We start from the raw sequence: 14,577 nt of genomic DNA, 5'->3' as shown, positions 1-14,577 counted from the left end.
TTTTCAAATAGTGGGAACCAATGCACCAGAGGGTCATGAATCTGTGTATTTCAGAGGCTCTCATCTGAGTTCCACGCTGATATGCCTGGGGAGCATATTTTTAAAATACACTAAAGCGCAGTGTTCATTCACCCTCAGAGATTGTAATTTAATTGGTCTAGGGTTGGGGCTTGAGCAGGGGGACTTTGAAAAGCCTCCAGGTGATTCTAACATGCAGCCAAGGTTGAGAGATTGAGGACTACGAACGTAGTGAGTTAAGATAATTTTTTTTAAATATAATTTACTGGCAAGTTGGCTAACATACAGTGTATACAGTGTGCTCTTGGTTTGGGGGGGGGGGTAGATTCCCGTGATTCATCGCTTACATACAACACCCTGTGCTCATCCCAAGAAGTGCCCTCCTCAATGCCCATCACCCATTTTCCCTTCTCCCTCACCCTCCACCATCAACCTTCAGTTTGTTCTCTGTATTTAAGAGTCTCTTATGGTTTGCCTCCCTCTCTGTTTGAAACTATTTTTTCCCCTTCTTGAGATAGAATTCTTTTGTAGGTAACTAGACTAGCACAGGATAGAAAATACCAGAATATATAGCACATGTGTGAGTATGTGAAACTTCTGTTTTGGGTATATGTGGATATAATTTCAGTTTAAACACATGTACTGGGTTTTAATGTAAAATGGTTCCCCTACTGTAAGTTGCGGTCAGAAAAGATTGAAAAGTTACTACACAAGAATATAAACTTCACAAGGGCAGGGACTTTTTCTTTTACTGCTGTATTCCCAGGGCCCAGAACAGTGCCTGGCACATCATAAATGCTCGATAAACTTGTAGTACCGAAGAGTAAGTGGCCAATCTCGATCTCACATTAGCAGATAGTATGTGCTCAATAAATAGATATTGAGGGGAGCCTGAGTGGCTCAGTCGGTTGAGCATCCGACTTCGGCTCAGGTCATGATCTCATGGTCCGTGAGTTCGAGCCCCGCATCGGGCTCTGTGCTGACAGCTCAGAGCCTGGAGCCTGTTTCGGATTCTGTGTCTCCCTCTCTCTCTGCCCCTCCCCCACTCATGCTCTGTCTCTCTCTCTCTCTCTCTTTGTCGAAAATAAACGTTAAAAATAAATAAATAGATAGATATTGAACAAATATACAAAAGAAATGGCAGATATTTATCTCTTCTGGCTTTGGCTAGGTGCTCAGTAAATATTTGTTGGATAAATGAATGAATAAATAACTAATCTTCCATCTCCCCCATCACATAGTAGGTGTTCGATAAACATTTTTGGAAACAAACGGAAGACTGAATCTCCATTTTCCCCTGCTATACTGTGGGTGCACAAGAAAGGTGTTTGCGGGGGGGGGGGGGATGAATGAATAAATGACTGACCCTCCACCATATCTGGCATGTAGTTGGCCCTCAATAGTTATTTACATAAATGAATAAATGATCTTCATCTTCCTCTGACACACAGTAGGTACTTGATAAAGATTTATTAAATAAACTAACGAGAACAATTATATGCCTCTGGCATACAAGAGGCACTCAATAAACCTACTGCATAAATGAATAAACGACCCACTGTCCCCCTCCCCTAGCACACGGCAGACTCTCAATGAACGAATGGCTTTTCATCTCCCCAGATTTCCAAAATTACCTACGGACACAGACAGGGAACACGACCACCATTAACATCATCATCTGCACGGTGGACTACCTCCTGCGGCTGCAGGTGAGGCTGCGAGGCCGTCCAGGTGTGACCTGGGTGGGGGGTTGTGGGGCCCCGGTTGGCCCCAGCACCCCTTCACACCCCGTCGGTCCCCCCAGGAGTCCATCAGCGACTTCTACTGGTACTACTCCGGCAAGGATGTCATTGAGGAGCAGGGCAAGAGGAACTTTTCCAAGGCCATGTCGGTCGCTAAACAGGTGTTCAACAGCCTCACCGAGTACATCCAGGTAGGACCCAACCTCTGGGGCGGAGCGAGGCACCCCCACCCCCTATCCCCGCACCCTGCCCTGCTTGGCGCTCACTGCAGCCCTCTGCCCCCAGGGCCCCTGCACCGGGAACCAGCAGAGCCTGGCGCACAGCCGCCTCTGGGACGCCGTGGTGGGATTCCTGCACGTGTTTGCCCACATGATGATGAAGCTCGCTCAGGTTCGAGACCCTCTGTTGTTCTTCCTGCAGCTGTTCTCGGGCATCCCCGAAGCGGCTCACTTCCAAGTCAGTTTCTCACCCAAGTCCCCCTGGCATGTTCCAGAAGAGTTCCCTAGAGGTGGCCAAATCCATCTTCCTTCTGGATTGGCTCTCTGCATGACCCCGCCTCCTCCTCTGCCACCACCAATCGGCTGGTTTCCCATGCACACTTCCATTGGTTTGACGTTTGGGCCCCGCCCCCTTTGGCCCGGAGTTCCTCTATGATTGGTTGGTGTTCTTTTCTCTGGGGTGAGGTTCTCTCAGACTCCGACCTCCCTGGGGATAGAAAGGGGGTGTCTTTCTAGAACAGGGACTGGGGCTGAAGGAGTGTTTTGCTTCTTTATTCTGCCTGCGGCAGATGACGCCCATCTCGGGCACCCATGATGTAAGGTCCCTGTCGAGTCCTTCTCCCATTTCTAGAATCCTGTGTACCCTTCCCCTATCACCCCTGCCCCTTTGCAGTCTGGTCAGTGCCTCATGCTCTGCTTCTGTCTGGTAAACATATTCGAGGCTGTACCATCCGCATCCTGAACGGCATAAATGTAACAGTGTTCCAGCAGATGGCAGTACTCTGTACGCCGTATTATAATTTCCCCGCAGGAAGCGTCTTGAGGAAGGGGAGCCTTTTTCTAGTTACTCAAAGGTGCCACAGGGGCTGGCAGAAATCCTGTCTGCTGTCACCTGACTTTTTGAAAGGAGCTGAACTTAGAATGCAATTCCTTAGTTTCAGTGCGGTCGAAGTTGTGTTATTGGTGTCATCTTCAAAGTCTAGCGAGTACTGGTATTTTAGTCTAGAATTCCAAATCCTGGAGTGCTGATGCATTAGCCAAGGACTAGGGCCAGGTTGCATGGGCTGGGAATCCAATGCAAAGTGATGGCCTAAGCGGGGTGGGGGTGTGGGAGGGATTTATCAGTTCACACCAGAGATCCAGGGCCTAGAGTGATGTCAGCTGAACTATCTGCCTTCTCTGGCTTCATTCTCAAGCAGGCTCTTCCCCGGACTGAAAAAAAAATGGTGCCCCAGGCTTCTATGCACCCCCCTCCCCCCAACAGCTCCAGAGGGAAGATAATCCCTCTTTCGTCGGAGCTCCCACTTGGGATTCTCTGTTTGGACCATTGGGTCACATGCTCATCCCAGAACCAATCACCGTGGCCAGGGGAGGGCTCTGATTGGCCAGATCTGGTCACATACCCACCTTTGAAACCAGCAAAGTGGGGTTAGCCCCACTTGCTCTGAGACTGGGATTGTTACCGGAAGCAGGGCGCTGCCTCGTGCATCACCGGCAGGCGCACACCACGGGCACCCACAGAGTTGGATTTTGAGATTCCGGAATGTTGGGAGTTCAGAGTCAGAATGCCGAGCTTTGGAACTGTGTTAGAACTCTAGAAGGAGCATTCAGGTAGAGGAGCCTTACGTGCCTTTTCTCCAGCATCCTTCCCCCTTCTCCATTGTATTAGGTAGAACCAGATGAAATGACCACTCGGTGGGTCAAAAATGCTCACATATTAGCAGTTTTATGTAGCTCAACAGAATACCTGTAGGGACCATGAGGCAGAACTCTGACCATGTAGGAAGTTTCTGTAGGCACTACATGAGGCACTGTGACTGGGGAGGCAATGTGCCCCCACATTCTTCCCAAATTGTTCACCGAAAGGCATGTGGCTGAGTCGTCCAGCCTTTTTCCTGAACCCAGAGTCTCGCTTTTTCCATCACATAGTCACTCAACAAACATGGATCAAGCAGCCACCATAAGCCAGGCACAGTGCTGAGCTCTCACCCCTTCCCAGCTGTGTCTCCCTACCCAGTACGTGCCCCTCTCTGTCTCTCTCAGCTCCAAGCTTCTCTCCCAGCCCTCCTTGTCCGCCAGCTCTTGCCCCCACATAGCACCCGTTGGGCCTGCTTACCCCCCAAAGTGCCAACCCCACCCCACAATCTTGTCTCTCTGCCCCTTCCCCTGCTTCCGAGGAACATGTGTGGAGTCGGGTCCCCTCGGAGGTAAGAGGGGGAGAAAAAGGGGTCTTAGGCCCCGTGGGGTGGGTCAGGAGGGGCGGAAGCAGCTGGAGGTGGGGAGGCGTCTCTGCAGAGACCAGTTATCCCATGATTGGGGTGTGGGGTCTCTAGGACTCGAGCCAGATCGAGCTGCTGAAGGAGCTGCTGGACCTACAGAAGGACATGGTGGTGATGTTGCTGTCACTACTAGAAGGTAAGTGCCCAGCGAGTGTGGGTAAGGGGAGGGTACAAAGGTACAGACAAGCAGGAAATGGCCCTCGGAGACCCAGGAGACCCTAACTAACCTTCAACTTCATCCCGCATCGTGTCAGGGTCAATGGGTTGATGAAGGAGTCACAGTACCAAACTCAGTAAACCCTTACTGAGCACTTATTATATGCCAACTGTACACACATTAGTTTTGTGAATTCCCGGGGAAATCTTAATAAGGTGAGTGGCCTGGACACTCTTTAAAATGTATGTACCTGGGGTGCCTGGGTGGCTCAGTCGGTTGAGCATCCGACTTCGGCTCAGGTCATGATCTCACGGTCCGTGAGTTCGAGCCCCGCGTCGGGCTCTGTGCTGACAGCTCGGAGCCTGGAGCCTGCTTCCGATTCTGTGTCTCCCTCTCTCTCTCTGCACCTCCCCTGTTCATGCTCTGTCTCTCTCTGTCTCAAAAATAAATAAACATTAAAAAAAAATGTATGTACCTAATAGTTATCTATGTTCATTTTTTAAATGTGTCACTTAGCTTTTGCTGCCTCAGGAATGTCCTCAAAACTTAGTGACTTAAAACAACCATTATTTCCTGCTAATGAATAAGACATTTTAACTAGTAGACAAAGACTTTTCTACAGAGATTCACAGTGTTCTCATTCTTTTCCATGGTTGCATAATACTCCATTGTGTGAGTGAACGGTGATTCATTTAGCCACACCCCAGTCAACGGACATTCAAATTAATAAAATGTTTTGCTATTACAAAAAATGTTGCAATGGATAATCCTCCTACAATCTTTCAATGTTTTTGATGTGTAGTCATTAGCTTTTAAAAATTAGAAGGTTCCTGGGGTGCCTGGGTGGCTCAGTCGGTTAAGCATCCGACTTCGGCTCAGGTCATGATCTCATGGCTTGTGGGTTCGAGCCCCGCATTGAGCCCTGTGCTGACAACTCAGAGCCTGGAACCTGCTTCCGATTCTGTTTCCAGCTCTCTCTGCTCCCCTACCCTGCTTGCGCTCTCTCTCTCTCTCTCTCTCTCTCTCTCTCTCTCTCTTTCTCTCTCTCTGTCAAATATAAATAAGCATTTTTTAAAAAAAATTTTAATGTTTATTTATTTTTGAGACAGAGACAGAGCATGAGCAGGGGAGGGGTAGAGAGAGAGGGAGACACAGAATCTAAAGCAGGCTCCAGGCTCCGAGATGTCAGCACAGAACGCCATGTGGGGCTTGAACTCACAAACCTGAGCTCATGACCTGAGCTGAAGTCAAACGTAAATAAGCATTTTTTAAATTTTATTTTTTATTTTTTTAAATTTACATCCAAATTAGTTAGCATATAGTGCAGCAATGATTTCAGGAGTAGATTCCTTAGTGCCCCTTCCCCATTTAGCCCATCCCCCCTCCCACAACCCCTCCAGCAACCCTCAGTTTGTTCTCCGTATTTATGAGTCTCTTCTGTTTTGTCCCCCTCCCTGTTTTTATATTATTTTTGTTTCCCTTCTCTTATGTTCATCTGTTCTGTCTCTTAAAGTCTTCATATGAGTGAAGTCATATGATTTTTGTGTTTCTCTGACTAATTTCACTTAGCATTATACCCTCCAATTCCATCCATGTAGTTGCGAATGGCAAGATTTCATTCTTTTTGATTGCTGAGTATTATTCCATTGTATATACATACCACATCTTTATCCACTCATCCATTAATGGAAATTTGGGCTCTTTCCATACTTTGGCTACTGTCGATAGTGCTGCTATAAACATGGGGGTGCATGTGTCCCTTCGAAACAGCACACCTGTATCCCGTGGATAAATGCCTAGTAGTGCAATTGCTGGGTCATAGGGTAGTTCTCTTTTTAGTTTTTTGAGGAACCTCCATACTGTTTTCCAGAGTGGCTGCACCAGCTTGCAATCCCAAATAAGCATTTTTTAAAAATCAGAAGGTTCCTTAAAAAAAAAAAAAGCAGGGAAGGAGTGCCTGGCTGGCTCAGTGGAAAGAGCATGCGACTCTTGATCTTGGAGTCATGAGTTCAAGCCCCATGTTGGGTGTAGAGATTAAATAAATAAACAAATAAACGTTTTAAAATAAATAAAAATCTGGGGCGCCTGGGTGGCGCAGTCGGTTAAGCGTCCGACTTCAGCCAGGTCACGATCTCGCGGTCCGTGAGTTCGAGCCCCGCGTCAGGCTCTGGGCTGATGGCTCAGAGCCTGGAGCCTGTTTCTGATTCTGTGTCTCCCTCTCTCTCTGCCCCTCCCCCGTTCATGCTCTGTCTCTCTCTGTCTCAAAAATAAATAAACGTTAAAAAAATAATAAGGGGCGCCTGGGTGGCGCAGTCGGTTAAGCGTCCGACTTCAGCCAGGTCACGATCTCGCGGTCCGTGAGTTCGAGCCCCGCGTCGGGCTCTGGGCTGATGGCTCAGAGCCTGGAGCCTGTTTCCGATTCTGTGTCTCCCTCTCTCTCTGCCTCTCCCCCGTTCATGCTCTGTCTCTCTCTGTCCCAAAAATAAATAAACGTTGAAAAAAAAAATTTAAAAAAAAAATAAAAAAAATAAAAATAATAAAATAAATAAATAAATAAATATAAATTTTTAAATCTAAATAAATAAATAAAATGGAAAAGTACAAAAAGAAGCTGAAGCCAGTTTGCTTTAGACAGGGGTGGGATCCGTTTCCCAGAGTCTCCACTTCTCCCTGCCCTCTTAACTTTGGCCTACCTTGCTCATCTACAGACCTGCTTGACCTCAGAGGACGAGTGGAAGGCTTAGGCGTGTGAGCTCTGAGGTCATGCAGCTCTGGGTTCAAGTCCTCCTCACCCCCTCGTTGGCGATGTAACCCTGGGCGTGTGACTTTCTCCGGGTCTATTTTCTCATCTGGAAACACGGATAGTAACACAGTTCCCCTGCACTTGGCGTGGCATCTGGGACCTGCTGTTAGCTTATGCCACGGTTACTTTTATTGAGGACTCCCCCACCTGTCAGGGAGGGGACCAGCCAGGTTCACACATGATGCTGATGCAGATCAGGAAATGAGCTGTGCCCTCTGAGGCGAGGCTTGGGAGCTGGCCAGGGAAGCTTCCACCAGCAGAGGGGATCCTGGTGGCTCCTGAGCTGGAGAAGGAGCGCAGCCCAGGGGGGCTCCAGAGAGGAGGTCCCACCAGCCACACTGACCAGGGCCTGCCCACAGGGAACGTGGTGAATGGCATGATTGCCCGGCAGATGGTGGACATGCTTGTGGAATCCTCATCCAACGTGGAGATGATCCTCAAGTTCTTCGACATGTTCCTGAAACTCAAGGACATCGTGGGCTCTGAGGCCTTCCAGGACTACGTCACCGATCCCCGTGGCCTCATCTCCAAGAAGGACTTCCAGAAGGTGGGTGCTGGGAGGCAGGTGGGTGGGGGCACCAAGGGGCAGCCATGCCCCGCCTGGCTGCCTGCCTCGGGCAAGAGACTTCTCTGTGAGCCTCAGTTTCTTTAGCTGTCAAGCGGGGATAACACCGTCTTTCGGGCTGTTTTGAAGATGAAATGCGTTAACACAAATGAGAACCTTTATTTCTGTTATCATTAACAGTCATCATGTCATAATCATTATAGGTAACAGTTATTCAGTTGAGAAACGCTTGCTGCATTTCTCCTGCATGCCGGGCCCTCTTCCGGGGCCGAGACAGACACAGCCCTGCCTTCACGGGGCTTGTAGTCTAATGGGGGAGGCAGTCACCAATGACCGTTACCGGTCAGGTAATGAGGCTCTTAGGAGGGAAGTGCAGGAACCAGCTTCATCCAGGAGCCCACTCACCTGCCCTGTCAGTCCTCCCGACCCAGCGCTGCCTTCTCTCCCTACGGAACCCCAGGTAAGTTACTCGTCTGCTCTGAGCCTCAGTTTCCTCCTCTGTGAAATGGGACTAGGATAACAACACATCTCACAGGACTGCTGTGAGGCGGATGGTGTGTGGACAGTGCCTGGAACACAGGAGCCCTGAAGACGTGTTACCTACCGTTACTCCTGCCCGATCTCTTCCCTCACCATCGTGTTAAGTTTTTTTCCTCTGAAATAACTTCTGGCCTATAGAAAAGCTGCAGGAACACTACATCGAATTTCTGATTACCTTTTCACCCAGATTACCCAAACGCTCACTTGTTACCACATTTGCTGTCTCTTGATTCCCCTTCTCTTCTAAATACTTGAGCGTGTATCTCCTGAGAGCAAGTGCATTCTCTTACATAACCACAGAACAATTAGGCAAATCAAGAAATTAGCATCGAGGGGCACCTGGGTGGCTCATTTGGTTAAGTATCCGACTCTTGATTTCGGCTCAGGTCATGATCTCACAGTTTGTGAGTTTGGGCCCTGCATCGGGCTCTGCACTGACAGGGAGGAGCCTGCTTGGAATTCTCTCTCTCTCTCTCTCTCTCTCTCTCTCTCTCTCTCTCTCTGCTCTTCCCCTCTCTCTCTCTCTCAAAATAAATAAGTAAACATTAAAACAAGGAAATTAGCATCGATGTGATGCTGCTATCTACACACCTTAGTTCAGTTTTCACTCGGTGAAGAAATTATTCTCCCTGCTAAGGACCCGATCCGGGACTGCATTTAGACATCCTGTCTCTTTAACCTCCTTCAATCCAGAACCCTTCCTTGCTGTGTCTCTGTCTTTCATGACCTTGATATTTTTGAAGAACAGAGACCAGCGTTTTAGAGAATGCTTTATAATGTGGGTTTGTCTGGGTTTTCCCCGTGACTCGATTCAGGTTATACATCTTTGGCAGGAATATCATAGAAGTCATGTGTCCTCAGTGCATCATATCGGGAGGCGTGTGACGTTGGTTCTTCCTATCGCTGTTGGTTGTAGCTTGGCTCGCTTGGTCCAGGTGGTGTTTACCTGCAAATGTACCGTCCTTCCCTTTAGTATCTGCTGAGGATGTGCCTCGGGACAATGCAAATATCCTGCTCACCCTCCTGGGTCAGCATCCATTGGTGATTCTGCCTCAAGCTGATGGATGCTGGGTTTCTTTTTCTTTCTTTCTTTTTTTTTAATGTTTATTTATTTTTGAGAGACAGAGAGAGCAGGGAAGGGGCAGAGAGAGAGGGAGACACAGAATCCAAAGCAGGCTCCAGGATCTGAGCTATCGGCACAGAGCCTGATGTGGGGCTCGAACCCAGGAGCCACGAGATCATGACCTGAGCTGAAGTCGGACACTTAACCGACTGAGCCACCCAGGCGCCCTGTTTTCTAATTTCACCACACCCTTTACCTTTATTAGGTACCATTTTTCTGTCCTTGTTCATTTATTTCTTTTTTTAAGTTTATTTATTTTGAAAGAGAGAGAGAGCAGGGGAGGGGCAGAGAGAGAGGGAGAGAAAGAATCTCAAGCAAGTTCCGCATTGTCAGCGTGGAGCCTGATGAAGGGCTCGATCTCACAAATCATGAGATCATGACCCGAGCTGCAACCAAGAGTCGGATGCTTAACCGACTGAGTCACCCAGACACCCCCATTTATTTATTTTTTATATCAGTGTAGACTCCTGCTTCTTATTTTAACCCAGAGGTTGCAACAGTTGCTGCCCATGCAACAAGCATTTAAATAAGTCCAGGGTCTCCCAAGTTACAAATAAAGTGTCCCCGCCCCCTAGTGCCCTTGGAGAGCCTCCCGTGTCTCTCCTCCTTCTAGCCAGGCCTTCCAAGAGCCGTCTACCTTCACTCCCTCCTTCGTCACCTCCCACCCCTTCCCCAACTCAGGGCTTGCCAGCTGCGGTCCCCGTCACTGCGGAAACTACCCTGACCAAGACAGCCAGTGACCTCTTCACCCCCTGTCATCTTTGGGCGTCTGCCATGGTTGGCCATTTCCTTCCCTCGGCGATGCCCGCTTCCCCGGGCATCTGTTCCGCACCCTCGTGGGACCCCCGTCCTCCCTGCCAACCTCTTGCGGCCTCTTAATCGTTGCTATTCCTGAGCCCTCCACCTTCCAGAAGAGGAGCCGATAGTTATCACGTTCTCACTCTAGGCCGGGTCATGTGTACCAATGAGTTAGTTCATGCGGTCCTTACAGCGACCCTAAGTGGTAAGGACTGTTTAGTTTGGTCTTGTTTTATCCTCATTTACAGAAGTGGAAACTGAGGCACAGGGAGCTGAAGTGAGTGCTCTCAGGGTCACACAGCTCACGATGGACAAAAAGTGGGGTTAGGACTCGGGCAGTCTGTCTCCAGAGCACAGATTCATCCCTTAAGCTAGTCCAACAAATAGTGAACGTGACCTGGGTTCCAGCTCGTGGCTGCAAGTCCCAGCCCTACTCTCAGGACGCAGGTCCAGGGAGAGAGGCCCAGTCAGTGAGAGAACCAAGAACCACGTGCAGGAGCCAAATACACATCATTCGTAATCGTGTGATGATTCTTCTCAGAAAAGGAAACCATCAACAAAACGAAAGGGCAATTTATGGAAAGAGAGAAAATATTTGTAAACACATATATGATGAGGGGTTAATATCCAGAACAGGCAAGGAACTTACACAACTCAATAGCAAACAGAACAAAACAAAGAAACTGATTTTAATGTTTTTATTTTTCGTTTTGAGAATGAGCGAGCATGAGCGGTTTGGGGGGGTGGGGGCAGAGGATCTGAGGTGGGATCCGTACTGACAGCAGTGAGCCCAAGGGAGGGGCTCGAGCTCATGAACCATGAGATCCCGACCTGAGCTGAAGTCACCAATTTTAACCTAATTTTAAAATGGGCAAAAGACCTGAAGAGACATTTTTCAGAAGACATACAGGGGCACCTGGGTGGCTCAGTCGTTTGAGCCTCTGACTCTTGACTTTGGGCTCAGATCACGATCCCGGGGTCGTGGGATCAAGCCCTACATTGGGCTCTGCACTGAGCGCGTAGAGCCTGCTTCAGATTCTCTCTCTCTCCCTCTCTCTCTCTCTCTGCCCCTCTCTCCCACTCTCACTCTCTAAAATAAATCTTTTAATTGAAAAATAACTAAAAATAAAACTTAAAAAAAAAGAAGACACACAAATGGCCAACAGGTACGTGAAAAAGTGCTCGAGGTCACTCATCGTCAGGGAAGTGCAAATCACGCATACGGTGAGCTACACCTGTGAGAGGAACCAGTCCCAAAAAGACAGGAGAGAGCAAGTGTGGGCAAAGATCTAGAGAAAAAGGAACCCTCGTGCACCACTGGTGAGGATGTAAATTGGTGCAGTCACTGAGGAAGACAGAGTGGAGGATCCTGAGGAAATAAAAATAGAACCACCATAGGATCCAGCAGCGCCACTGGGTGTCTATCCCAAGGCAATAAAACCATTATCTCGAAGAGCTTTCTGTGCTCCCATATTTGTTACAGCATCGTTCACAATAGCCAAGGTATGGAAATTTCCTGTGCATGTGACTGATACAGTGGCTATTATGTATTATTCTGCCTTTAAAAAGAAGGAAAGCCTACCATTTGCAACAACACGGATGAACTGTGAGGGCATAATGCTAAGTGCGTGGTATCACTCACGCGTGGAATCTTTTAAAAGAATTGAATTCGTAGAAGCAGAGGCTTGAAAAGGGAGTGGTGTGAAGGGCTTGGGAGCGGAGGAAACAGGGAGAGGTTGGTAAATGGGCACAAACGTTGAGTTATAAGGTGAATTTAAAAGATGAACCGGGTAAAGATCCCTCTTGACTGTTGAGAGGTTCCCACGTTAACAAGATTTGATGTGATGTACACATCTTACCGCTCAGTATCCTCTCGGTTTCACAGAGTTATAATCCGTAACTTTAAACGTGCGTTGGTTTTTTTTTTTGGAATAAATAATACGTTCACATGACTTAAAAAGCAAAATGGAATAAGGTATGAAGTGGGACGTCTCACTCCCTCTGCTTTCTCAGCCCACTTCCCCCCACCTCCCCACTGCCGTGAGTAGCATTAGTTTCCTTTGCATCCTTGCGTTGTTCTTTTCCAATTTTGTTATTCTCCTCCTTTCTTGCATAACAGCCAGTGAACTACATGCATTGGTCCATATCACTTAATATATTCTGGAGATCAGAGAGTGACCTCATTCTCTTTTCACAGGTGCTAAGTATTCCACTTTAGGTATATATTATAGTTTATTTGATTATTCTTTGTTGACAGACACTTGCTTTGTTCCTAGTCTTTTGCTTTTACAACTCATGCTGTAGTCAGGGCTGCCATGGAGTGTTGTGCGAGTTGTACACTGTACAAAGGTACAGTTTATAGCCCAGATATTGTAAATTTGTACTGCAGATAACCAGCAGATGGGAGTAAGTGCGCCGAGGAAGGCTCCATTTGGACCACTAGCAATGCTGGCTACAGTTGCCCTTGTACATACATCATTTTTTATGTGCAGTTGTATCTAAGAATATTCCAAAGATTTCTGGGTTAAAGAGTAAATGCATTTGTCATTTGGAGAACTTTTGCCCTCCATTTTTCCCTCTCAATAGCAGCATGTGAGCGTGCCTGTTGCCCCACAGGCTCGCCACCAGACCGCATCGTCAAATATCTGGATTTTTGCCAATCTGATAGGTGAAAAACAATATTGCTGTGCAGTCTTAATTCACATTCCTCCAGTTGTGGGTGCAATTAAGCATCTTTTTATGTTATTTCTTTTGTGTCACTTGTTCGGTGAACTGACCATGTCCTTGGCTTATTTTTCTAGTGGGAGGTTGGTGTTTTTCTTCTTGATTTCTAAGAACTCTTATCAGGCTGATTATAACTTTGTGAGCGGTCGGAGTTGCACCTGTTTGTCCTAGCTCGTCATTTGTCTTTGGCCTTTGCTCGTGGTGTTATCATCATTGTTTGGCCATGCAGAACACTTTTGCTTTTCGTGTAGAAAATCATTTGAAATATCTTATTAATTTTTCATGAAATAGATAATACAAGCACATACCACTATGGTTGAGGTCACCTTTGGCCCCCCACCCCCAATCCTGTTCTCATCCCACCTTTCCAAAGCCTGCCACCGTCATCCACTTTAGTTTACATCTCTCCGGATGTTTATTTCTGCATTTCTGTTCACATGTGGATCTGCATTTTTAAAATATAGCATCGTTTTCTGGTTTCCCAAGTTCTTTGTGGTTGATGGAGCACGGTTGGCAAAGCGTGTCTTTGTTGATAAGTACTTTCCAGATTCCAAAGCATCTCCTACAGTTTAGAAAGCCCCCTCTGGTGACTGAAGACACATTTCAGGCTATTCATTTATTCTTGGTCAGGACTGTTTTGAGGTTTTCCTTTCCTTCTTCTTTTTTTTTTTTTTTAGTCTGAAAATATTTTTGTATGTGTCTCCTAAGTTCATCCATTGAAAATGTACAATTCAATGGGCTTTTTTTTTTTTTTTTTTTTAGCATACTCACAGAATTGTGCAAACCGTAGCTACGATCTAAGTTTAGAACATTTTAATCACTCCAAACAAGAAACCCTGTACCCTTTAGGTCACTTCCCATTTCCCCCACCCAGGGGCCTAGCCACTGCTAATCTACTTCCGGTCTCTATGGATTTGCCTCTTCAGGACACTTCATATAAATGTAATTGTACAATATGTGGGCTTAAAACGCTCTTCTCTCATAAGGAAAATTCCTTTTCCTTTTACAATAACAAACCACAATGTCATTATAACTCCGAACCAAAAAGGAAACAATGAAAACAGAAAGAAAAAATATCCACAACTCTTTTTTAAATGATCAAATATCTAGTCCACGTTCACATTTCCCAATCTCATAAATATCACATACAATTTAAAAAATTTTCTGGGGGCGCCTGGGTGGCGCAGTCGGTTAAGCGTCCGACTTCAGCCAGGTCACGATCTCGCGGTCCGTGAGTTCGAGCCCCGCGTCGGGCTCTGGGCTGATGGCTCAGAGCCTGGAGCCTGTTTCCGATTCTGTGTCTCCCTCTCTCTCTGCCCCTCCCCCGTTCATGCTCTGTCTCTCTCTGTCCCAAAAATAAATAAACGTTGAAAAAAAAATTTTTTTTTAATTTTCTGAACCAAGATCCAAACGAGGCCCGCCCACTGCTCCTGGCTGATCTTTCTTTAAACCCCCTTTTATCTACTGCTCTCCAGCACTTTTCCTTTGCCTTGTAGTTGATCTGCTGGAGACCCAGGTTCTTGGTCCTTTAGAGGAGCACCCACTGATAGAAACGCAATGTGAGCAACATGCATATTTTAAATTTTTCGAGTACCCATGCTTTAAAAAAG

At 47.2% G+C, this 14,577-nt stretch overlaps 1 protein-coding gene across 5 annotated transcripts in view; it reads left to right on the top strand.

Moving 5' to 3' along the window:
* RYR1 (ryanodine receptor 1) overlaps positions 1-14,577 on the top strand; it is a 119,170-nt gene that overhangs the window by 84,222 nt on the left and 20,371 nt on the right. For 4 of the 5 annotated variants that reach the window (XM_045442449.1, XM_045442447.1, XM_045442450.1 and 1 more), the window contains 5 exons: positions 1,639-1,727; positions 1,823-1,951; positions 2,046-2,150; positions 4,312-4,393; positions 7,577-7,764. In XM_045442449.1, the coding sequence (XP_045298405.1) occupies positions 1,639-1,727; positions 1,823-1,951; positions 2,046-2,150; positions 4,312-4,393; positions 7,577-7,764 (593 nt within the window). Of the gene's footprint in view, positions 1-1,638; positions 1,728-1,822; positions 1,952-2,045; positions 2,151-2,547; positions 3,834-4,311; positions 4,394-7,576; positions 7,765-14,577 lie in introns of those variants that run through there. The other variant, XM_045442451.1, reaches the window with a different exon arrangement.

Source organism: Leopardus geoffroyi, chromosome E2, assembly GCF_018350155.1.
Source record: "Leopardus geoffroyi isolate Oge1 chromosome E2, O.geoffroyi_Oge1_pat1.0, whole genome shotgun sequence".
NCBI lineage: Eukaryota > Metazoa > Chordata > Mammalia > Carnivora > Felidae > Leopardus > Leopardus geoffroyi.
Note: the sequence above shows the minus strand (reverse complement) of the source record. Positions and strands in the feature narration are given on the sequence as shown.